Source organism: Eucyclogobius newberryi, unplaced genomic scaffold (assembly GCF_026437365.1).
Source record: "Eucyclogobius newberryi isolate DKJ021-1_F unplaced genomic scaffold, fEucNew1.0.hap1 SCAF_4, whole genome shotgun sequence".
Taxonomy (NCBI): domain Eukaryota; kingdom Metazoa; phylum Chordata; class Actinopteri; order Gobiiformes; family Gobiidae; genus Eucyclogobius; species Eucyclogobius newberryi.
This window is the reverse complement of record NW_027316056.1, coordinates 21483797-21508494: the sequence shown is the minus strand read 5'-3', so window position 1 is coordinate 21508494 and position 24698 is coordinate 21483797. Positions and strand designations below refer to the sequence as shown.

The 24698-nt window shown below is 42.5% G+C and overlaps 1 protein-coding gene across 1 annotated transcript in view; it reads right to left on the bottom strand.

Annotated features, from left to right (window-relative positions):
• LOC140377747 (dolichyl-diphosphooligosaccharide--protein glycosyltransferase subunit TUSC3) overlaps nt 1-16848 on the bottom strand; it is a 57271-nt gene extending 40423 nt beyond the window's left edge. The window contains exon 1 of the mRNA XM_072463297.1: nt 16705-16848. Coding sequence (XP_072319398.1) covers nt 16705-16809 — 105 coding nt within the window. The 5' untranslated portion in view covers nt 16810-16848. The remainder of the gene's footprint in view (nt 1-16704) is intronic.
• Between the last annotated feature and the right edge of the window lie 7850 nt (nt 16849-24698).

Here is a 24698-nt window from a genome sequence, read left to right as displayed (position 1 = left end):
TATGCAAACAGATGTAATGAAGTATTAAAGGAGTGTATGCACAGCCGAAAACTCATCTCAGTGAATCTAATGCAACATTAATTAAGTGAAAGAGGGCACATTTACAGTCAAGCAGATGGGAAGAGGACATTGAGTAACCTTCAGGATGGAATCAAAAGACTGGATGTATTAAACCTCCATGCTCATTCATTTTCTACCGCTTGTTCCCTTTCCGGGTCGCGGGTGACTGGAGCTTATCCCAGTGACTCCATGTGATAGAGTTAAATGTTTGATGGTGTTTTAAACATTAGAAACAAGTGTTACTACACTACTTCTGAAGCTCCAATCTCTTTAAGACAAGGTTTAAAACAAAAGACTGACATTTTCAACACTAACAATTCTTCCAGAAAATATTTAGAATGATCTACACAAAGTACTATTATTTAATGTATTTTTACAATACTTTAGAATGAGTATGAATATCTTGTTTTGATCCTAGTTTTAGTACCAATTAGAATCTGATTTTTGATACTTTTGACAATTGAAGTGGTCCCTCGCTATATCGCGGTTCACTTTTCGCGGTCTCGCTGCTTCGCATTTTTATCATGCATTGTGTTCTGCATTCTGATTGGCTAAACAGTCTCTCTGCGTCTTCTCTACCTGTGTGTCAATAACGTTATGGATTAATATGTACACGGACGTAAAACCGCTTGCCAAATTGAAGTTTGCGAGGACGGTGAGCGCGCGTGTGAGCTGCGGGACACGCCGGTGAGAGCGCAGCGCGCGTGAGCTGCGGGACACGCCGGTGAGAGCGCAGCGCGCGTGTGAGCTGCGGGAGAGAGCAGTGAGAGCGCAGCGCGCGTGAGCTGCGGGACACGCCGGTGAGAGCGCAGCGCGCGCGTGAGCTGCGGGACACGCCGGTGAGAGCGCAGCGCGCGCGTGAGCTGCGGGACACGCCGGTGAGAGCGCAGCGCGCGTGAGCTGCGGGACACGCCGGTGAGAGCGCAGCGCGCGCGTGAGCTGCGGGACACGCCGGTGAGAGCGCAGCGCGCGTGAGCTGCGGGACACGCCGGTGAGAGCGCAGCGCGCGTGAGCTGCGGGACACGCCGGTGAGAGCGACGCCGCGCGTGAGACGCCGGTGAGAGCGCGCGTGAGCTGCGGGTCAGGCCGGTGAGAGCGGCGCCGCGCGTGAGCTTCAATGTTTTATGGAGTATTTCATTGTATAATAACTGTAAAAAAATAAAGGTTTCTACTTCGCGGAAATCGCCTATTGCGGGTTCGTTTTGGAACGTAACCCCCGCGATAAACGAGGGTTCACTGTATGGCAATTCCAGTGACAAACGTCTAAAAAAATGTTTCAAAGTGTTTGATCATTTTGTTGAAAATGTCTCATGGGGAAAAGTACAAATGGAAATACGGTTCTATGAATCCCGGACGACCACCAGAGGGCGGTGCTGAAGACACTGACTCACTCCCTGCACATGCGTAAAGGGATTCATTCAGCGCTTTCAGAAGTGCCCTCTGGTGTATAGTATGGAACAGAACCATAGGATTCACCTCTCCCTTTTGAGCCATTTCTCACTTTTACACCACAAGCTCCAGGACACATCAGCCCCATTTGAAAAGCCCTGCAGCCTCCTCCCCATCTGGATTCTCTCTTACATTTTAATGGTTAGAGTAGAACGATTTCACATCTATATGTACAAGTGGCCAACACATGCTGACTCGTTACCCTGTGGCAGGTAGTGTAAAAGCCTGTTCACAACGCAGCGTCCAATGCGTCCAGTTTACATTCAAAGTCTATGTGGATATGCGTCTTGGGCGAATCCTGAGTTTTGAACATCGAACTTTTCTGCGACAGATGTGGTGCAGCAGCCAATCAGATTACGCTCCAGTACGTGGAAACACTATCTGGAAGAAGACCCAAAACAAACCCTGCAACAATAAAAAAATAAATCCTCAAGACGCAGCTCTTGGAGCAAATAATGATATTGACTAAACTCTGTTCACCTCTGAAGTATCTGCGGGTCCCCGACAAGCCCCGGAGCCCATCGCCTCCGTTTTTGGACTTTGTAAAGTTAATACACCAAAGCCACTTTCTCCATCTGTTCTGCCATTGCACAGCTACACAGGCAAACACAACATCCCCTCCACTGCGCATGTTTGCTGGACGCCTCTGACACGCGTTTGCTGGGGAGTTTATATTTTGGACGCGTGTCTGGGGACGAGCGTCCGAGGAGTCTGCCTTAAAATGTACAGGCGTCGAACTCCTGCGTCGGGAGCGAATTGGACGCCACGGTCTGAACGCTGCTTAACCAGGAAGTACGATCACATTAGTCCTGTTCTCAGGTCTCTGCACTGGCTCCTGTGGCTCAGAGAATAGACTTTAAAGCAGCTCTGCTTGTGTACAAGTCTCTCCATGGCCTAGCATCAAAGTACATCTTGGATATGTTAGTGCCATATGAACCATCTCGGACTCTGAGGACCTCAGGGACCGGCCTCCTGCTGGTGCCCAGAGTCAGGACAAAACATGGGGAATCTGCGTTTCAGTTTTATGCAGCTAAAATCTGGAACAGTCTTCCTGAAGATGTGAGACAGGCTTCTACTCTGACAATGTTCAAATCTAAGCAAAAAACAGTTTTGTTTAGCTGCGCATATGACTGAAAGGGTTTTTTCTTTGCACTCTTCTCTTTTGTTTGTGATTTTATTAGTTTAGACAATCAGTTGGATTGACAATTTTTAATTTAGTTAATTTTATTGTATTTCTGTTTCTGTAATTTCTTTGTGATTTGAATGCATTTTTCCTGCTGTGAAGCACTTTGAATTGCCTTGTGTATGAAATGTGCTCTACAAATAAACCTGCCTTGCCTTGCCTTGCCTTGCCTTAAGAGTCTAATGGTTGGGGCCTTATGGCTGGGTTATTAGTCCTATGATCCATTCACACAGTTATGTGCTTCTGCTTAGAAAAACATTTACCCTCACTGGACTTGGAGGGATTACAAGAATACAGTTTTGGTATTAAAATTACTTAAAAAAAAAAGAGGAGCCAATAGAAAATCCTAAATGAAACAGAAAGTCTGGAATTTTCTAAACCAAGGGCAGACAATTATTTTCTCTCCGAGGACCATTATCAAATCCAGCCTAGTGGCGGAGGGGCGGACCGCAATAATGTGTAATATGTTCTCATCTTTAGAAGCAATTTTCTGTAAAATATAGGCTATTTACTCTATTATTTAAAACAGGCCGGCAGCATAATGCCCAGGCCTGTTCTAAACTCAATGATAAATGACAAAATATGTAGCATTCTACAGTGAAAAAGAGCAGAAAAACTAACCATAAGTCTGAAACTTGGCAAATCAGGAGGCTGTCAGCCATGCTGAATTGTTGTATATACACAAAGTGACAGTCTAAGTCTGGATGGTGTGATGGATGACCTATTCTGCATATGCCCACAAATAAGCCAAACAAGTGATTAATTCTGTTAAGTTGTGCAGCTTTAAAGTCTGACTCACACAAACACAAAAAGCAGCAACTAGAGGTGTCAGAATCAGAAAGGGTTTATTGCCATTGTCAATGAACAGAATTCACAAACATAGAAACTTGTCTTGGTGATTCGATGCAACATAAAACAATGAACAATGAATAAGTCAAAAAGAGAAACTGTTTAAATCTGCTATGGGATAATAAAAATAACAATAAGCTATAAGATCAAAAATAAGACTGCTGTGTTAAAGCCGTGCTGTCTTTCCAAACAGAAATAAATACGTCCAATTAACAGCATGGAGAACAGAGAGCATCCACACTAGGAGAAAGCAGCACATTGTAGTAAATGAACAAGTAGATCAGCAATCGGTCTTAAGATAATAAAAAAAAAAATCAAAGAGTGCTTGTGATAGGAATGTTTCTGGAATACGTATCTAAATGAAGCTCTACTATTTGCCAAAAATCAAACGAGTTTAAAAGTTTCAGAGGTACACCGTGTTAGACAGAGGAAGTTGCGTCTAAACAGAACCGTAATCCATAATAACAAATGAGCCGAATCCTTTTGATTGGCAGCTAAGAGTCCAGTGTCTGTAAGTGTTCGTTCTTGGGTCAAATGAGGAAAGTGAGGGCTGCCTCAGCACTCTGCCTCTCGTGACAAGTGTTCTCAAAAAGCCAGCGATATGACAGCCCCCTCTCCAGGACTGAGCACCAGAGGAAACGTGGCACAAACACAAGTTCAGAGTCCTCATCCCTCTCAAACCGTTTTTGCTATAATGAGAAAAGCTGTGAATGCAGAGGACTTTGAGTCACAGTCCTAAAACAGAAGATTGTAAAGACACTTATTTGAGGGGTTATAAGAATGAATGGAAGCCCGATATTGTAAGCATAACTCACTCCGATTAGGAATGAAGATTATTTGGCCATGGATCAGGTTCACAATAACAATCTTGACATGTTAGAAGTAAAAATGTGCCAAAACTTGACTTAATCATTCAGAGATTGGCGTCATAAAGTGTGGTCAAATAGAGACAACAGAGGGATTAACAGTTACTGCAGATGTAAACTAGCGGCAGCTCAATCTGGTGTAAAACATCACTTATTTCATGAGATTATCGTGTTTATTGCACATTAATCTCATAAAAGAAGAGTCACACCATCATCGCTACCGGCACGTTACTTTCTATCGGCTTTCGTTCAGCCGTGTTCTGCTGTTCTGCTGCTTTGCCTTTAATCTCACACTGCATTATTGTGGACCCCTCCAGTGAAAAAAAAGCACTGTTAACAGACTACAACTGCCAAGGGCTCCAACTAATGGCTCTCACAACATCTGCAACACTAGAATTCTTTTATTTTTTAATATTCGATAACCCTAACCCGATTTTCAAAGTAAAAATGACATGGCAGTTAAAGCCAGTGAGGAAATGAGGAAATAGCAATTTCTGTAGTATAGTTTAGAGTCGCAAAGGATCCAATATGTAATTCATAAGATAATAGATACTAACCAAATATTTTAGTTTTTAATTTTCACTTTTTTTTTTTTTTTAACAATATTGTAAGTGTAGAAAATGGGTCTGCTGAGATTTTTGGATTTCTGAGCTAATATTATGTTTTTTCTGAGATATATTTTGACAGGCCTAGTGCAGTACTCGATAAGATGTAGGCGTTTTAATATTGATGGTTGTACAGTACATTTTAACATGAAACGTGCCGGTGCGGTGAGGCGGTGATGCTGTCGGATGGGGAACAGGCTGTGTAGCGAGAGGGGGGGGGGGGGGGGGGGGGGGGCGCAGAGGAGGAGAAGAGGGGGGAACAGCGGGAGGGAGCAGAGGAAAGACACCGTCAGTGCAGTGCAACAAAACAAGTTAAAACGAGCGATAGATCGATAAAGCTACATGGAGGCCCAAAGCATTAAAAACAAAAGAACCGCTCAGGGCAAGTTTAGAGTGAGAAGCACCGATTAGTGGTCAGTCGAACACAAATACTAGTTGAAGGACAGTGGCTGAATATGAAAATTACATCGTGAGAAATACATGAAAGGCAAAAGCAATTTTTAAGGTTACGAAATTCAACAACAGTTTGCTTTAAGCCAACAAGCACAAGCTTTTGATTCAAGGCAATATGTTAGCTAACCTGCTGTCACTTTTGGCCATTTTTAGCTTGATTTTAAAGCATTTTCCAGGAGACTACCTTTAAAATAAAATCTATATTAAAATTGTACACATCTTCAAAATGCTGTTACCCCGGTTTTAAAAAATTCTATAAACGCAGCAGTGGAGTCTATCAACATCTATAAGGTAGAGGAGAGAATCGAATGAGTAATGATAGTGAAACATTTGAATATTGTATGCATCATCATTTAAATAAACTCATGTTGTCCTCTTAGCATAACGTTTTGTGGATGAATGTACAGTCCTTTAATTCATTCCGGTTGGTTTGCATCCTGTTGTTATTCACACTCCTAAAAAATATTGATGAATTATTTGTCAAAATGGCCCATCCCGTCAATAAGGTTACTTTACAATGGTTTGTATCTGTAAATGGATATATTATTGCCATATCGTCCTTATTTCAGTGCTTCAAAAGATCCTGGGGAGGTGTCATGATGACGAGTGAGAGATGGAGATCGCGTTGCCACTCAGAAAATTAGTTATAGAAATGTGGGCCGGGGACTTAGTGGAGGGGGAAAATGACTTACGAACACACGCCATCAGTCACCGGGAAAGCAGGCCCGACATCGCCGCATCAATAATTCAGACGACTACAGCTAATGAGCGAGATCCAAACAAATCACCCCTGAATTCACTTCAGAGAACATTGAAACATCTTACTACGCAAACCACGCCGCCCTTTATGGCTACTTTTAGCAGCGGTTTAAGAAATGGGGTGCTTTATATCAATCTGTAATGGAGCTCGGAAATGTACTAAGCACAAAAGAGAAGGAGAATCATTAGAGGCACTGCGAGGGAACGTAGGTAAGTGCAAGAGCAAGACAAAAGGCAAAACAAAATCAAATATACATGAAGGACAAACAAAGTATATGGCCTGATGTGTGATTGGGTTAGTGCTACAGAAATGGTACAGCAGCAGGTAACGCTTCTGACACCTCTCTGATTGATTACTCGCTCCCAGACGTTTTGCTGTGATCCTGTTTTTGCTCAAGAACATATGAGCCCCAAATGTGACGGATGAGAAGCAGGTTGGGAAAAAGTAGTTTGCTGGAAAGATAGATCTCTTTCAGTAACATTTGCCTGAAAAATAAGTGTGTCTTATACATCTAAATTAAAATTGTTCCCAGTGGTGTCCAAACAATGATATATTTTTATTTTGATGCATTCATTCACCCATTTCAGGGTATTTTTAATTAGTTTTTTGGGGGCAGTGACGACCGGCTTGTTGCAACAGAGACATGGGCCTCGCCTCCCGTGTGCACTGGTGTATAAGAGAGCACTTGTGAATGGGTCAAGCGTTCGGTAATTATTTATCATTTAAATGCGTGCATTAAACGACTGGAAACTTATGGGTTGATAATAGAAAGAACTTCAAGGTCTGATAATGTCATGTTTTTCTTCTTTTTCTTGTCGAGTCTCGTAAATTATCATTCTTCTTTGCGGGAAGCTTGGTTCTCCTTTTCCCACAGCTGCTCAGTCTGTGACCATGTTCAGAGGCCTGTTCATGCTCCACTCTCCAACATGAGCTTTTAGAACCAGAGCGGACTGCAGCTTCTTTTAGAGGTCTTCACATGAGCTCTGAGGACCACACAGCCTCAAACCAAGCTGAATTAACCTGTGTGGGAATCAAGGATGTTTGCAGGTTTGGCCCTAACTGCACATGTCTTTGTAGCGAAGGCTCTGTTCATGTTTCTAATGATTATATGTAGGTTAGTTAGAAACAGAGGCAGTCATTGAATACGTATTTAGTGCATTCGGCATCATTTATTGGTATGGGACACTAGCTCAGTATGATAAGAGCTCACCCTTCATGCGGAAGACCAGTATTCAAATCTCGCTTTTGCATGTTAGCGTTTGTTTTGTTTTCAGCTTTTGCATTCAAATGCACTAAATATTGATGTGCTACTGATTATTACTATACAATGTTTTGCCTGTATACACTTGAAAAGCAGCCTCACTAAGCCTCACTCCGCAAGGACAGAACAAAATCATTACCTAAATAACCACGCTTTTTTTGTGAGTTTAATGAGGAGCCTTCATCATTCTAATTGTACCCGTCTTGGTATAATTTGATGGGAACAATGCCAATAAAAATGTCTAAATGTTGAATTGCACTTTATCCTCACTTGAATCTAGAGTTGTGCCTCACAGTTTTACCTTGCCTTGAGACCTTCATAAGGCTCTAAAGTTTGCGAGTGGTCAGCCATGCCCTGAAGGCCAGGGTTGGTTATTGTGCCTGGGTGTGCGCGGGGCCAGCCTCTTGTTATTCCAATCCACTTATTTGGCTGGTCCTGGGTCCCTGGGAGGGGTACGGCCGCACAGTTTGCAATCTATATTTCTCCACAGATATACTACTCTCTGGATACTTGATATAATTCTCAGTCGCGCTGGCCTGGACTTTTCTCGTGGCTCCCCTGACTCCATAAGCCGGGGAACAGGAAGTGCTTACACAAGTTGTTTCTTTGTGCTGCAGTCAGCCTTCAGACAGAAACACAACCCAGGCTACATATACACATATCCAGCAGTGCATGAGTGATGAACAATGAAGGGATATGAATATTCTTTTGCTCTTTTGACCTATCCTCAGGAGCTCAAGGTCCAGAAGAATTTAGATGTAGATATAACATACTCAAATAATGTCACTGCTATGTACTGGGTAAAGCAATTATCAATATTGCAAAAAAATAAATACTGTTTATCGCAACAACACTATCTGAGATGTATACAATTTTTAAGATAAATATAAAAAGCCAAATTATATTCATGATTTTCCTTTTTAAGTTACTACTTACTAAATTGGCCTTGTCTTGCTTTTGTCCCTGTAAAGTATTTTAATCTTTATTTTTTTTTACAGTTTGATTAATACATTTAGATATGTACAATTATGTTTACTAAATAACAAAAATAAGTAAGATGAGTCAGAGCATCTTAAAATAATGCAATAATAGCAGATTTATCACAGCACTTATAAACAAAATCAAACATTGTGAAAAATCCAATTCATAATAATACAAAAATGCATGCTAATGTTCTTTATTGATTGATTTATTTCCGTTCCGAGTTGATTATTATTATTATTGAATATAATTCTTGATTCTATACATCTTATTTTTATTTTTTCAACATAAATCTCACAATTTCCATGGGAATCCTAGCTCAAGGAGAACCTTGTTTGTATGCATTTTAATAGTTAAACTTAGGTTATTGTATTGTGCAGAGTAAGTATTTTCGGGGCATAACTTTGTATGTTCTCGAATACATTCTTGCACACTGCCCAGTTCCACTACTTTGTCTATTTCTATACATTTAATCAGATTTTTGCAGAGAAAGCTAGAGTCTTTGCACATACAACATATTCTATAGGTTAAAAAATAACATTTCCCTAAAAGTGCGCGGATCAGCGTTTTGGCCAATATCATTTTCTATTCTTACAACGCAGCACACCTTTGCAAAGACCTGTGCTGATGTGAGATTTCCATGTGATGCCAGTCCAGCTGCCGCTACCCTATAAACCAAGAAGAGATAAGGACGAGGACCGTTAGCAATAGCATTACCTGTGACTGCCAGCGTCACACTTCTGTTAATTAAAAATGTAAGCAGGTTGGTGTAGTCCCTTATTTGCCCAGGAGTGTTCTATCATAGAAAAGGATTCAAGTGCTATCAACTGGACACACTTTTGAAAATCAAGACGTTTCAACTTTCATCTAATAGTCACTCAAAATCAGAAAATCATAATAATATAGTTATGCTATGATGATGCATAGTGGCCATCTACAAGCTTTTTCATGTTTAAATTTAATTGGCATTTAGCTTGTAATCCTATACGTTTTTATGTATCTGCAAGAAAAGTTAAAGTCTGCAGCAGTGATTTTAGATGGTCGTGTGTAAATAGCTGTAATGGTCACTTGATATTTAAATACCACCGTGCCGCAGGGTCCAAACCCTAAAAGGTTTGAGCCAGACAGTTATTATGGCAAAGAAGAGAATGAGATGAAGGGCGCAGATGGAGCGCACACATCATGAAGTGAATATAAACTGCTGCTTCACCATTTTGCCCATTGCCACCGATTGTACAGAACATCTTCCTCATACTTCCAAGCAGTGGCCAAGGGCTGGAGACTAGGCAAAGTACATTACTCACATTAAAACTCTTGATACACATCCCGTGGCTCGTTCAAGTCCCACAGGCCTGTGTGTGTGGCTCCAAATGATGCAGCAGTGGGTCTCTGTATTACCAAGAGCCATCTCCTTTTCCCAGACTCATCAGCTACTGGAACTACCGTATTTTCCGCACTATAAAGGCACACTTAAAAGTCTTTAACGTCCTCAAAAGCCGTCCGTGCGCTTAATAGTCCTGTGCGCTTAATATATGGTTTATTTCTGGTTGTGCTTACTGACCGCGAAGATATTTTGTGTGGTACACGGTGTATAAAGAAGATGCTGATGCACGTCTAGATTTACAGTACTCCGGAACTGGAAGTCCCAACAACATGTATGTAAAGCATTCTGGGAACAGTAGTCTACCGCTACACCGAAGCACACCGACGCACGCGGCGCTTTGTCAAAATGTAAACAACATTTTCGGTCAGGCACAACGCAGACACCTACCGGTAAATAAAAGGACCAGGGGTCTCGCTACGTAAATCAAAATGACCGGCCATCCGTTTTGACACGGGGAGAAAATAAACGATCCGTGGCAAGCATCAGCGGCGAGCGCCGATGCGGGCCGCGCAGCAAGCGCTGATGCGGCCGGCGCGGCCGGCACAGGCGGCACGGCCGACGGAAGGCAGGAAGGCAAGAATCATCACTGAACTGCCGCTTGGACTGTTCCAGGTAAATCAGTATTTTACGTCTTTACAAGTGATATTGACTGAGAATTTATTTGGATATGCTAACGTGTCTGTTAGCGGTAGCAGAGTGTGTTTTGATGTTGAACAATATTGATCTGAATCAGTTTAACGCGTTTAATAAAGCTCAACTGACTCTGACTTATCCGTCTGTTTTGTTTATCTTATGCGCTTTATTGTCCGGTGCGCTTTATGTATGGACCAGTACACATGGTACACAAATAGCTGATGGTGCGCTTATAATCCGGTGCAGCTTTTCATGCGCAAAATACGGGCAACAATGTGCGAGTTTGCTTGGAACATGTTGCAGAAAGACTGGAAATAAATGCCTTTAAAACAAAAAATATAAAAATATTCACGTGGCAGAGGAGAAGTGAAAGCAGCTGCAATGTCCTGCCCTCTCGGTCCTCTGCGAAGGAACGTTCACAGAATAAACTACTTAAGGCTCCTCAAAGACGCAACCCGCGGCTCTAATTAAGCAATAAAGGCTCATTAAATATACGCTAAGCTTTAGTTTGTCCTTTCTTTAAGGAGATATATAGTCACCAGGGAGAAGTGTAAAAGCGTTGATGTTAGTCTGCTCCATGCGCAGGTCTGGACACACGCCCTAGGTTTAACCATTTTGCCACCTCACATCATTGAGAATTAAAATCCTGAATGAATTAAAATCGTCGCCCAGCCTTAACTACACATTTCTCTAAAGTGTAGCAAACATAATTGTGTTTAAGAATATAACATTAGAGTTCCCCACAATTGTTGGTGATGTTTATAATGTTACTTCCTGGTTGGACATTACTAGCAGATGACATGTAGGTAGAGGTAATTCCATAATTGTTACCTAGCAGCCACAATGTAAACAAGAGCTAAACTTCTTGTCATGATTTGTAACAATAAAACAATGTTTTTGGTGCTAGCTGGAAAAAAAAGTGTCGGTTGCGTTTAAATTGTTAATCAAATGCCACTTATTACTGATGCCATAGACAGAGGGATTCTATTTTAGAATTCAGCTCAATTTCCTTTTCTTGACAAAATGCAACTTCAATGATGTAAAACTATGATCATTATCACTGATTCTAGCCCACCAAACAAATAAAAAGGAAAATATGAGAATCTGTCATCTGCACTTTAAGACTCATAACTTTGTAATCTTATTGTTGATGAAACCAAAGTGAATCCATAGATTGAAAAATAAATAATAAAGATGAGTTCTTAAAATAGCACCACCACCCAGATGTACTTTTGTCGTATTTTCTCAACCCCCAAAAATATAGCCAGAGAAGACTTTAGGCATGAGGTGAATGCTTTGAATAAGTAAAGCCATTTATGGAGGTCGGGGAAGCAATTCAGCAAATGCTTGGGACAAGGGTCCTGCAGGTCCTAAAATGTACTGGCTCAGTCAACACTGACACACTGATGTGGCTTTATTTTGTCCGTGCAAAGCTTTTAGAGTGCACACATCAGCGCCATGTCCTCTCCACATAAAGTCAGAGAAAACTTTGCCAAAAAAAAAAGACTATAGCTAACAACTAAAGAGCTTTACCTCCAAACCCAGTCCCCTGACTCAGAGGTCCATGTGCTGGTGGAGAGGAGGTGGCAAGGAGAGTTTCTTAGTAGAGCACAATTTGTACACAAACAATTGAAAGTGCTTTACACACATCACAATACCCACAGATACAAACATAAATAATCATTTTAAACATTACTTGAAAAGAGAAGAGTGCAGAGTCATATACACAGCTAAACAGAACTGTTTTTAGCCTAGATTTGAACATTGACCAGCAGGAGGCCGGTCCATGTTTAGTCCTGGGCTCTGGGCACCAGCAGGAGGCTGGTCCATGTTTAGTCCTGACTCTGGCACCAGCAGGAGGCCGGTCCATGTTTAGTCCTGACTCTGGCACCAGCAGGAGGCCGGTCCATGTTTAGTCCTGACTCTGGCACCAGCAGGAGGCCGGTCCATGTTTAGTCCTGACTCTGGCACCAGCAGGAGGCCGGTCCATGTTTAGTCCTGACTCTGGCACCAGCAGGAGGCCGGTCCATGAGGTCCTCAGAGTCCGAGATGGTTCATGTGGCACTAACATATCCGAGATGTACTTTGGTGCTAGGCCATGGAGAGACTTGTACACAAGCAGAGCTGCTTTAAAGTCTCTTCTCTGAGCCACAGGAGCCAGTGCAGAGACCTGAGAACAGGACTAATGTGATCATACTTCCTGGTTCTGGTCAGGACCCGAGCAGCAGCGTTCTGGATGTTCTGCAGCTGTTTTACAGCTTGTTTGGAGAGGCCAGTGAGCAGGCCGTTACAGTGGTCTAATCTACTGCAGACAAACGCATGGATAAATCTCTCCAGGTCTGGTTTAGACAAGTGAAGCATCAATATATCTGCTCAGTATCAGTATTGGTTGAGATATCGGCCAACCAAAATATTGGTCGGGCCCTAGATGAAACATTACCGTGAACAGTTGTTCCAAGGGATACATCGAGATACATTAGCCAAAACAATGCAAAAAGGTGATGAACCATGTTTAGGATCTTAGAATCTCCAATAGTTTATTTGGCAAAGTGAAGATTCTATTATGATTGAGCTCTAATCTGACAGATGAACAGATGTGTGTGAGACAGGAGCAGGACAGCTCCTTAGCATTTTTGATTTGAAAAAAGTAACTCTGCCTTGTACTAGATTATCTAGAAATACAAAAGTAACAAATTAACTTAATTGAATTTAATTAGGCTATGTAAATTATTCTGCATTTATCAAAAATGTCTTCACGTTTCCAAAGAAACATGTTTGGTGATGGATAGGCCAAAACCAAAATAGTACACTGCCACTAAAACCCACTGAGGAAGACGGTCTCAACAGTAAAGGGAGTCACTACTAAGGAAGTCACTACAAAGCAAGCACTGGCAGCTCTGCAGCTTACTTCATGTTCAGGAGGAACACTTTCACACCTCTCACATACAGCTACATGCTGCAGCTTACTTCATGTTCAGGAGGAACACTTTCACACCTCTCACATACAGCTACATGCTACAGCTTACTTCATGTTCAGGAGGAACACTTTCACACCTCTCACATACAGCTACATGCTGCAGCTTACTTCATGTTCAGGAGGAACACTTTCACACCTCTCACATACAGCTACATGCTGCAGCTTACTTCAGGTTCAGGAGGAACACTTTCACACCTCTCACATACAGCTACATGCTGCAGCTTACTTCATGTTCAGGAGGAACACTTTCACACCTCTCACATACAGCTACATGCTGCAGCTTACTTCAGGTTCAGGAGGAACACTTTCACACCTCTCACATACAGCTACATGCTGCAGCTTACTTCAGGTTCAGGAGGAACACTTTCACACCTCTCACATACAGCTACATGCTACAGCTTACTTCATGTTCAGGAGGAACACTTTCACACCTCTCACATACAGCTACATGCTACAGCTTACTTCATGTTCAGGAGGAACACTTTCACACCTCTCACATACAGCTACATGCTACAGCTTACTTCATGTTCAGGAGGAACACTTTCACACCTCTCACATACAGCTACATGCTGCAGCTTACTTCATGTTCAGGAGGAACACTTTCACACCTCTCACATACAGCTACATGCTGCAGCTTACTTCATGTTCAGGAGGAACACTTTCACACCTCTCACATACAGCTACATGCTGCAGCTTACTTCATGTTCAGGAGGAACACTTTCACACCTCTCACATACAGCTACATGCTGCAGCTTACTTCATGTTCAGGAGGAACACTTTCACACCTCTCACATACAGCTACATGCTACAGCTTACTTCATGTTCAGGAGGAACACTTTCACACCTCTCACATACAGCTACATGCTACAGCTTACTTCATGTTCAGGAGGAACACTTTCACACCTCTCACATACAGCTACATGCTGCAGCTTACTTCAGGTTCAGGAGGAACACTTTCACACCTCTCACATACAGCTACATGCTACAGCTTACTTCATGTTCAGGAGGAACACTTTCACACTTCTCACATACAGCTACATGCTACAGCTTACTTCATGTTCAGGAGGAACACTTTCACACCTCTCACATACAGCTACATGCTGCAGCTTACTTCATGTTCAGGAGGAACACTTTCACACCTCTCACATACAGCTACATGCTGCAGCTTACTTCATGTTCAGGAGGAACACTTTCACACCTCTCACATACAGCTACATGCTACAGCTTACTTCATGTTCAGGAGGAACACTTTCACACCTCTCACATACAGCTACATGCTACAGCTTACTTCATGTTCAGGAGGAACACTTTCACACCTCTCACATACAGCTACATGCTACAGCTTACTTCATGTTCAGGAGGAACACTTTCACACCTCTCACATACAGCTACATGCTACAGCTTACTTCATGTTCAGGAGGAACACTTTCACACCTCTCACATACAGCTACATGCTGCAGCTTACTTCAGGTTCAGGAGGAACACTTTCACACCTCTCACATACAGCTACATGCTACAGCTTACTTCATGTTCAGGAGGAACACTTTCACACCTCTCACATACAGCTACATGCTACAGCTTACTTCATGTTCAGGAGGAACACTTTCACACCTCTCACATACAGCTACATGCTACAGCTTACTTCATGTTCAGGAGGAACACTTTCACACCTCTCACATACAGCTACATGCTACAGCTTACTTCATGTTCAGGAGGAACACTTTCACACCTCTCACATACAGCTACATGCTACAGCTTACTTCATGTTCAGGAGGAACACTTTCACACCTCTCACATACAGCTACATGCTACAGCTTACTTCATGTTCAGGAGGAACACTTTCACACCTCTCACATACAGCTACATGCTACAGCTTACTTCATGTTCAGGAGGAACACTTTCACACCTCTCACATACAGCTACATGCTACAGCTTACTTCATGTTCAGGAGGAACACTTTCACACCTCTCACATACAGCTACATGCTGCAGCTTACTTCATGTTCAGGAGGAACACTTTCACACCTCTCACATACAGCTACATGCTACAGCTTACTTCATGTTCAGGAGGAACACTTTCACACCTCTCACATACAGCTACATGCTACAGCTTACTTCATGTTCAGGAGGAACACTTTCACACCTCTCACATACAGCTACATGCTACAGCTTACTTCATGTTCAGGAGGAACACTTTCACACCTCTCACATACAGCTACATGCTGCAGCTTACTTCATGTTCAGGAGGAACACTTTCACACCTCTCACATACAGCTACATGCTACAGCTTACTTCATGTTCAGGAGGAACACTTTCACACCTCTCACATACAGCTACATGCTGCAGCTTACTTCATGTTCAGGAGGAACACTTTCACACCTCTCACATACAGCTACATGCTGCAGCTTACTTCAGGTTCAGGAGGAACACTTTCACACCTCTCACATACAGCTACATGCTGCAGCTTACTTCATGTTCAGGAGGAACACTTTCACACCTCTCACATACAGCTACATGCTACAGCTTACTTCATGTTCAGGAGGAACACTTTCACACCTCTCACATACAGCTACATGCTACAGCTTACTTCATGTTCAGGAGGAACACTTTCACACCTCTCACATACAGCTACATGCTACAGCTTACTTCATGTTCAGGAGGAACACTTTCACACCTCTCACATACAGCTACATGCTGCAGCTTACTTCATGTTCAGGAGGAACACTTTCACACCTCTCACATACAGCTACATGCTGCTACAGAAATGCGACTATTGCTGCAAAAATGTCACAACTGGTCGTAGCCTATCACTGCTGATTAAAAAAAAAGCGATTGAATAAAAATGAGCTAGAAGGTAAGGCAATAGTCAAAGAAAAGGGCTCTGCGGAATCAGTTTCAAATTAACAGCCAGACCACCGTAACTAATGCGCGTCATGACGCCTCATCGCGCGCATGTATCGTGTTTAGCATCAGATTAGCTGGCTACGTTATACCCACGTCAGTTGCCAGTGTTAAGCCAATGGGGTAAAAGCAAGTAGTAGCCTACTTAATAAAAGGCATATAGTCATTGTATATAGCAGTTCTCTTGTTATATTTTGGGCGCACTGGGGAAACTAGAACTGCTTCCTGGTCTGCGGATCTGTCATCAGCAGCAGCAGCGTCACAGACACCGGCAGTGAGCCTTTGTAACGAAGTTTTGAAGAGCAGGACATTTCAATTGATAAACGATGAAAAGTGAGCTTACCTCCTTCTTCTTCTGCCCTCCTCCCGGCGGGAGGCAGAGCAAAATAAGGAGAAGCGCGGCCAAAACCGCCGGGTTTGCAAGCGATTTGCACCACACGGACGCCATGACGGAGGATGCTCCAACTGCAGTACACGGTCGAGAAAGGGATTGGACTGCGACCAGACCAATCAGAGAAGAGATGTCCCAGAGCGGAGGATCATGGGTATTGTAGTTTATCTGGGTGAATTATTTTTAAACGCAGTAAATAGGTCTGTATTTATCTGTACAATGTAATATACAATGTAGCGAGGACTGTAATAAATTGATGATTAGATGTTTGGATCCTGGTTCGCCATCACCGTAGGGTGTCGGGTCAGCACAGCAATTGACATGTTCAGGTGAGTGAGGAGATACGGCCACGGGTCAGGAGCTTTATTATGCCTGGCCGGTACACACACAGATTGCTTCCTTTCTTTCGCCTTCTTGGATTCCGCTCTGATTCCTCCCTGATCTGTTAGATCAATCGATCGTTCAATCGTTCACTCGCTCGTTCGCCAGGATAGACTAATCAAATGATTGCCCCGCTGACTTTTCTTCTTTGGTGTTTTATGGAGGTTGGTATCCAAGCGTTACATTACCGCCACCTACTGTAGTTGTACGTCTCATTCTTTAAACTTTATTCTTTAGACTCAATTCTTTAGACTTTTTTCTTTAGACTACATTCTTTAGATTTCATTCTTTAGACTTTATTCTTTAGATTTCTCCCCCTATTATGTTTTGTTCTTGAACTTTAAACAAACGTTTTGATCTTAAAGAGAAATGACTTGGGCGCTGTGGCTCCAAAAGTACAGTTTTTCATAAGTGTTGCATTACCGCCAGACTTTATTCCTTAAGTATATTCTTCTTCTTTGGTGTTGTTGTTGTTGTACTTTTACGGACTACGACAGAGTCTGAGGACTACGAAAAGTCTGAGGAGTGAAGTCTGGCGGTGGTGCAACACTCGGATGCCAACCGCCATAAAACACCAACAACAACAACATAAGAAGTGTAACACACTGTTCTATGTTGCATAGTCACGTTTTAATTTAAAGGACAGTTGACTAATGTTTGGATTCAAATGTTTTGGAAAAAAGAGGGCACTGGAGTACAACTGTCCTGTAAATCCAAATGTGACTGTTGTAAAGTGCAACATAGAACAGTATGTTACAGTATTACAATTCTGAATAACCGTGGAAATTGTTAATTTCATAGTTTGTTCGAGTTGTGCAACAGGACAGCGTACAGTTACATAATGCCCGAGGGCAAAGATGCTCATACCAGATTATAGCTGAAAGCTGAATAGTGGACAGTAAAGAAGTTTCTTTCATTTATGAGCTCAGTGGGGAGCTTGTGTCATAGTTTTTCCCTTGTTATGAGGAAACGGACTCTTAAATGCTGCTGATGTTAAAGCCAGTTAGACGCAAGCCACTGTCATGTGAATAGGAGCAGGGGGACTGGGTGGTTCCACTGACAGGGACTGGTTGATTATGGGGACTTCATTCTTGGTACTGTTATTAGCAAAAACATCTTGTGGGCCCAAAGCAAGTGGTTCAATCATGCCGCGTCACATGTGTCAAATTGTAAATGCAACTTTCTCAGCGAAATTGAAAAATTAACATTGTCATTGAGTTGTGACATTAGGGGCATTCGATCGGCAGTGAGAGTCAACAAAGAGGTCACAAAAACTGAGTTATATTGCAAGATATTTTGTATATATTTAATCAGGATACTTCCAAGTATGAGTAAGTCTACAAATGACAAACTACCAGATTTTGTACATTATGTAATGTCTTTCCAATTAAATTAACTAAGTTACATCCAGACAGTTTATCTTAGGCTATAGTAAAGTGGTTTCCCTTAAATATTTTTTAATCCCTTCATCGTATATCTCTACTTGTGTCGAATTGATTTGTGAATAATTTAATTGAGAACATTTTTTAACTGCTCTACTCACCTCGGCACAGGGGGCTACTGCAGTTATTCAAGACTAAAGAAATACTTTATCTACTACAACTAGCAAAATAGAAACACATATTCTAAATAGCATGCATTAGCGGATGTGTTTCAGAGTACAAAAAGTAGGTGTCCTTTTTTACTGCTTTTCTGTAAAAATGTGGTTTATTTTGTAATATAGGATTCAGATACTTCAGTGTTGGAGTAATCCTGCTGTCAGACCAGCAACAACAAACAGATGCGAGCGTTTCCATTACCTCTGTGGCAGAGGTAATTAAAACTGATTCCATGAATACATTAAAGCGGCATCACGTTTAATAAAACACGGACACAAATGAACAAAAACTAGCTATACGGGAAAGATTATTTATGTATGAATGATTTATCACATACAACCAGGTCTTTGTTTCTCTGGCACATGCGCTCATTTAATGCACAGAGGGGGAATAAACGCATATAGCAGCAGTAGGCTTATTAAGTCAATGTACCATGAAACTATCCAAACAGGTTGCAGCCACGTAAAAAACTATTATTCATTAGCACTGTTGTCATGCTAAAAAAATTACCCTCGTATTTAGAGCTGGGTTTCGATTCAAATTTCAAGAATCGATTCGATTCCGATTTTTACGTTTCAAAATCGATTTTTTCCGATTTCTCAGATCCCATCCGATTCGATCCGATTTCGATTTGATCCGGGGGTTAATGTTAGTAAAAATGAAAAATGTATTTGAACCGTTTCCTTCACTTCATGACTGTGTAGAGAAGCAACATATTAAAACTAGTATTATATCAATATTAAACAGCAAATCTTACAAGTATTGTTAGTTACTGATGGCTGGAAGACTGATGAAAAGGTTAAGGGTCAATCTACCTTCAAGAAAGATAATCCAGGAGTCCTGAATTATCTTTCTTGAAGGTAGATTGAAGTTTACTGAGGGAAATGTAGAAAATAATTTTTATTAAAAAAAAAAAAAAAAAAATCGATCTTTGGACGTACGAATCGATAATCGGTCATTAATATGCAAATCGATTAAAAATCGGAAAATCGATTATTTCAACCCAGCTCTACTCGTATTCAAACTAAACAGCAAGTGGCCAAGTGGTTCCAAGAAAAAGCCTCATGAATGGTCTGATCAAGCGGAAGGGAAAAAGGAAATAAGTTGAAGGAATGGGCGTAGCAGTTGACTTTGATTAAAGATATGTCTGTACTCGTGCTCGTGGTGTGTTAGCCTGTGCTATTATTCAAGTGCGATATAAAGGTGCAAAGTACAGCACACGTACCAAAATGAATGTGTTAATTCATCCAACTGCTTCAAGCCAAAACAAACCCACAGGGCCAAAACAATTATATTCTTAACACACATAATGTTGAGTCATTTTTAGAGGCATGTTGTCATGTTAAGAGTGCATATGCATTTTGTTTGATAAGAAAATTGTACTATGACGTGTTGCCCAGCGTCTTTTATTGTGATCTTTATGTACCAAAGAAGAGAAGAGGAATCCATCTTCCTCCTTTCCAAAACAGAAATGGCAAACATATTCAGACCAGTAATGGGTTGGTAATTTGACAGTAATCTGCTTCACCTGACTGAAGATTTTTTACATGTATGTTTTACATGTTCAGTATGTTTTACATGTATGTTTTACATGTTCAGTATGTTTTACATGTATGTTTTACATGTATGTTTTACATGTATGTTTTACATGTTCAGTATGTTTTACATGTATGTTTTACATGTATGTTTTACATGTTCAGTATGTTTTACATGTATGTTTTACATGTTCAGTATGTTTTACATGTATGTTTTACATGTTCAGTATGTTTTACATGTATGTTTTACATACATCTCCGCAGTTTCATGAGTTCCTCCTTTGTGGAAACGCGGTACGGCGCCGCCGGAGCCGGGGGGCGGGGCCGGAGCCGGGGGGCGGGGCCGGAGCCGGGGGACTCAGAGCCAAGACACATCGCAACGACACGACGAAAACACTCAATCCAGCCGAATAAAGTCAAAACAAGTTAATTTAAAGCGATTCTAGTGCGTGTCCCGATCGTTCGTGAAGTTCCTCTTTCATATAAACGTGTATATAAACGTGTACCGACGACACGCCGTACTTTAGCGCGGCCGGAGGGCGCGGGGGGGGGGCTGGTGGGCTCGCTCGGAGCTAGCTCACGTCACAACAACACGACGAAAAACGCTCAAATCCAGCCGAAAAAAGTCAAAAACAGTTGAATTAAAAAACTATTCCAGCGCGTGTCCCTATCGTACAGTAAAGTAGAAAAAATATACTAACTATATTTACAAAATATAGGAGATAAAGCACAATAAGTGTGAGAAAAAAGAGAGAGCGTTTACACCGGGCTGCCAGCTGTACCAGCGCCTTATGACTTATGTTTTACATGTATGTTTTACATGTTCAGTATGTTTTACATGTATGTTTTACATGTATGTTTTACATGTTCAGTATGTTTTACATGTTCAGTATGTTTTACATGTATGTTTTACATGTTCAGTATATTTTACATGTATGTTTTACATGTATGTTTTACATGTTCAGTATGTTTTACATGTATGTTTTACATGTATGTTTTACATGTTCAGTATGTTTTACATGTATGTTTTACATGTATGTTTTACATGTTCAGTATGTTTTACATGTATGTTTTACATGTTCAGTATGTTTTACATGTATGTTTTACATGTATGTTTTACATGTTCAGTATGTTTTACATGTTCAGTATGTTTTACATGTATGTTTTACATGTTCAGTATGTTTTACATGTTCAGTATGTTTTACATGTATGTTTTACATGTATGTTTTACATGTTCAGTATGTTTTACATGTTCAGTATGTTTTACATGTATGTTTTACATGTTCAGTATGTTTTACATGTATGTTTTACATGTTCAGTATGTTTTACATGTATGTTTTACATGTATGTTTTACATGTTCAGTATGTTTTACATGTTCAGTATGTTTTACATGTATGTTTTACATGTATGTTTTACATGTATGTTTTACATGTTCAGTATGTTTTACATGTTCAATATGTTTTCAGGTGAAGCAGATTAAATTAAAAGTGTCAAATAATTCCCCCAGAGGGGGAGATTTGATTTCTGTGTATTGTAATGGGCAAAACTAGCTTGACTCAAGCCATTTTAATTCCATAAAATGACTGGTCTGCAGTTGAACAGTTGGGCCCATCATAGAAAAGCTGATACTGTGTTTGCTTAAGACATGCACGAGTGCTGATTCTAGAGTCTTTATAACACCACTCAGGTCTCCTCAGCTGGCCTGTTATCTGCACTGCTTTGTCCCTCTTTTACCTGCTCTCATCTCCACAGCAGCTCACTGGAGGTGTGTGACACATAATAAAGAGCTCTGCTGGTCGTCAGGCAGCCACACATCATTATGCAGAGGACCCATCGAGACAATTTACACCTCAGCAGGATGGACTTAAGACCGCTTATTAAAATATATTAATTTTGTACTGTATTAGTCACTATTTTTGACGTATGTGGAATTCATTATTAGGTGTCACTATTTGTCCTTTTTTGGGTACTGACAATGTTTGTGCTTGATATTTTCTTAAACGTCACTGCAAGTAAGACAGTGTGCGGAATTTTTCTCTTGTGTAGTCTTATTAAAACAAATGGGGGATACCATAGCCCTGTCACATACATACAAACATCAAACATCATCAGTGTGGAGAAGTTATTAAAAACATGAATCAAAAATTCTTATTCGGAAAACTAATTTTGAGTAACTAACTGTATTGTCTAACTGTATTCTGGTGCCGTTACTCTTTCATTTGATGGTATTCAGAAGCCCTAACATTCTGACTAAACTGTAAATTGTAAATAATACTTGTTGTTGTGCTATTTGATCATCTTTACTTGCTAAATGTTAGTTTTACGTACTTTTTACATGCAACTAAAGTAACTCAATGGACTTAAACTTGGACATTTCAAGTAAGTTCTGTTTATGTTTTGTAATGTATTTATTTAATGTATTTATTTGTATGAAAGTTACCTGGAGAGGGGTGATCGGGAAGAACGGCTTCCCCGATCTGAACCCGAGCGGTGTTCAGTTATTGGACTTCTGTGCTAGCCACGCATTGTCCATAACGAACACCATGTTCAAGCACAAGGGTGTCCATCAGTGCACATGGCACCAGGATACCCTAGGCCGGAGGTCAATGATCGACTTTGTTGTCGTGTCATCAGACCTCCGGCCGCGTGTCTTGGACACTCGGGTGAAGAGAGGGGCAGAGTTGTCAACCGATCACCACCTGGTGGTGAGTTGGATCCGCTGGCGGAGGAGGAAGCCGGACAGACTTGGCAGACCCAAGCGCATTGTGAGGGTCTGTTGGGAACGTCTAGTGGAGCCCTCTGTCAGTAGGGTATTCAACTCGTACCTCCGGGAGAGCTTCTCCCATGTCCCGGGGGAGGCTGGGGACATTGAGTCCGAGTGGACCATGTTCTCCGCCTCCATTGTTGATGCGGCTGCTCGGAGCTGTGGTCGCAAGGTCTCCGGTGCCTGTCGTGGCGGCAACCCCCGAACCCGGTGGTGGACACCGGAAGTAAGGGATGCCGTCAGACTGAAGAAGGAGGCCTATCAGGCCACTCTGGCTTGTAGGTCTCCGGAGGTCATCGACGGGTATCGGCAGGCCAAGCGAGCCGCGGCTCGTGCTGTCGCAGAGGCAAAAACCCGGGCCTGGGAGGAGTTCGGGGAGGCCATGGAGGAGGACTATCGGTCGGCACCAAAGAAATTCTGGCAAACCGTCCGGCGCCTCAGGAGGGGGAAGCAGTGTCTCACCAACACCGTTTACGGTGCGGGTGGAGGCCTGCTGACCTCGACTGGGGATGTCGTCGGACGGTGGAAGGAATACTTTGAGGATCTCCTTAATCCCTCAGTCACGTCTTCCGAAGAGGAAGTAGAGACCGGGGACTCGGAGGCTGGCTCATCCATCACCCAAGCTGAAGTCACTGAGGTTGTTCGCAAACTCCTCGGTGGCAGGGCTCCGGGGGTGGATGAGATCCGCCCTGAGTACCTAAAGTATCTGGATGTTGTAGGACTGTCTTGGTTGACACGTCTCTGCAACATCGCGTGGCGTTCGGGACCGTGCCTCTGGACTGGCAGACCGGGGTGGTGGTCCCTCTGTTCAAGAAGGGGGACCGGAGGGTGTGTTCCAACTACAGAGGGATCACACTCCTCAGCCTCCCAGGTAAGGTCTATTCCAAGGTACTGGAGAGGAGAATCCGACCGATAGTCGAACCTCGGATTCAGGAGGAGCAGAGTGGTTTTCGTCCCGGTCGTGGAACACTGGACCAGCTCTATACCCTCCATCGGGTGCTCGAGGGTTCATGGGAGTTTGCCCAACCGGTCCACATGTGCTTTGTGGATCTGGAGAAGGCTTTCGACCGTGTCCCTCGGGGTGTCCTTTGGGGGGTGCTCCGGGAGTACGGGGTCCGGGGCCCTTTGCTCAGGGCTGTCCGGTCCCTGTATGACCGGAGCAGGAGCTGTGTTCGCATTGCTGGCAGTAAGTCAGACCTGTTCCCAGTGCATGTTGGACTCCGCCAGGGCTGCCCTTTGTCACCGGTTCTGTTCATAATTTTTATGGACAGAATTTCTAGGCGCAGTCGGGGGTCGGAGGGTGTCCGGTTTGGGGACCACAGGATCTCATCTCTGCTGTTTGCAGACGATGTTGTCCTGATGGCTCCATCAAACCCGGACCTGCAACATGCACTGGGACGGTTTGCAGCTGAGTGTGAAGCGGCTGGGATGAGAATCAGCACCTCCAAATCCGAGGCCATGGTTTCTCGACCGGAAAAAGGTGGCTTGCCCTCTTCAGGTGGGTGGGGTGTCCTTGCCCCAAGTGGAGGAGTTCAAGTATCTCGGGGTCTTGTTCACGAGTGAGGGAAGGATGGAGCGTGAGATTGACAGGCGGATCGGTGCAGCGGCTGCAGTGATGCAGTCGCTGCATCGGACCGTTGTGGTGAAGAGGGAGCTGAGCCGAAAGG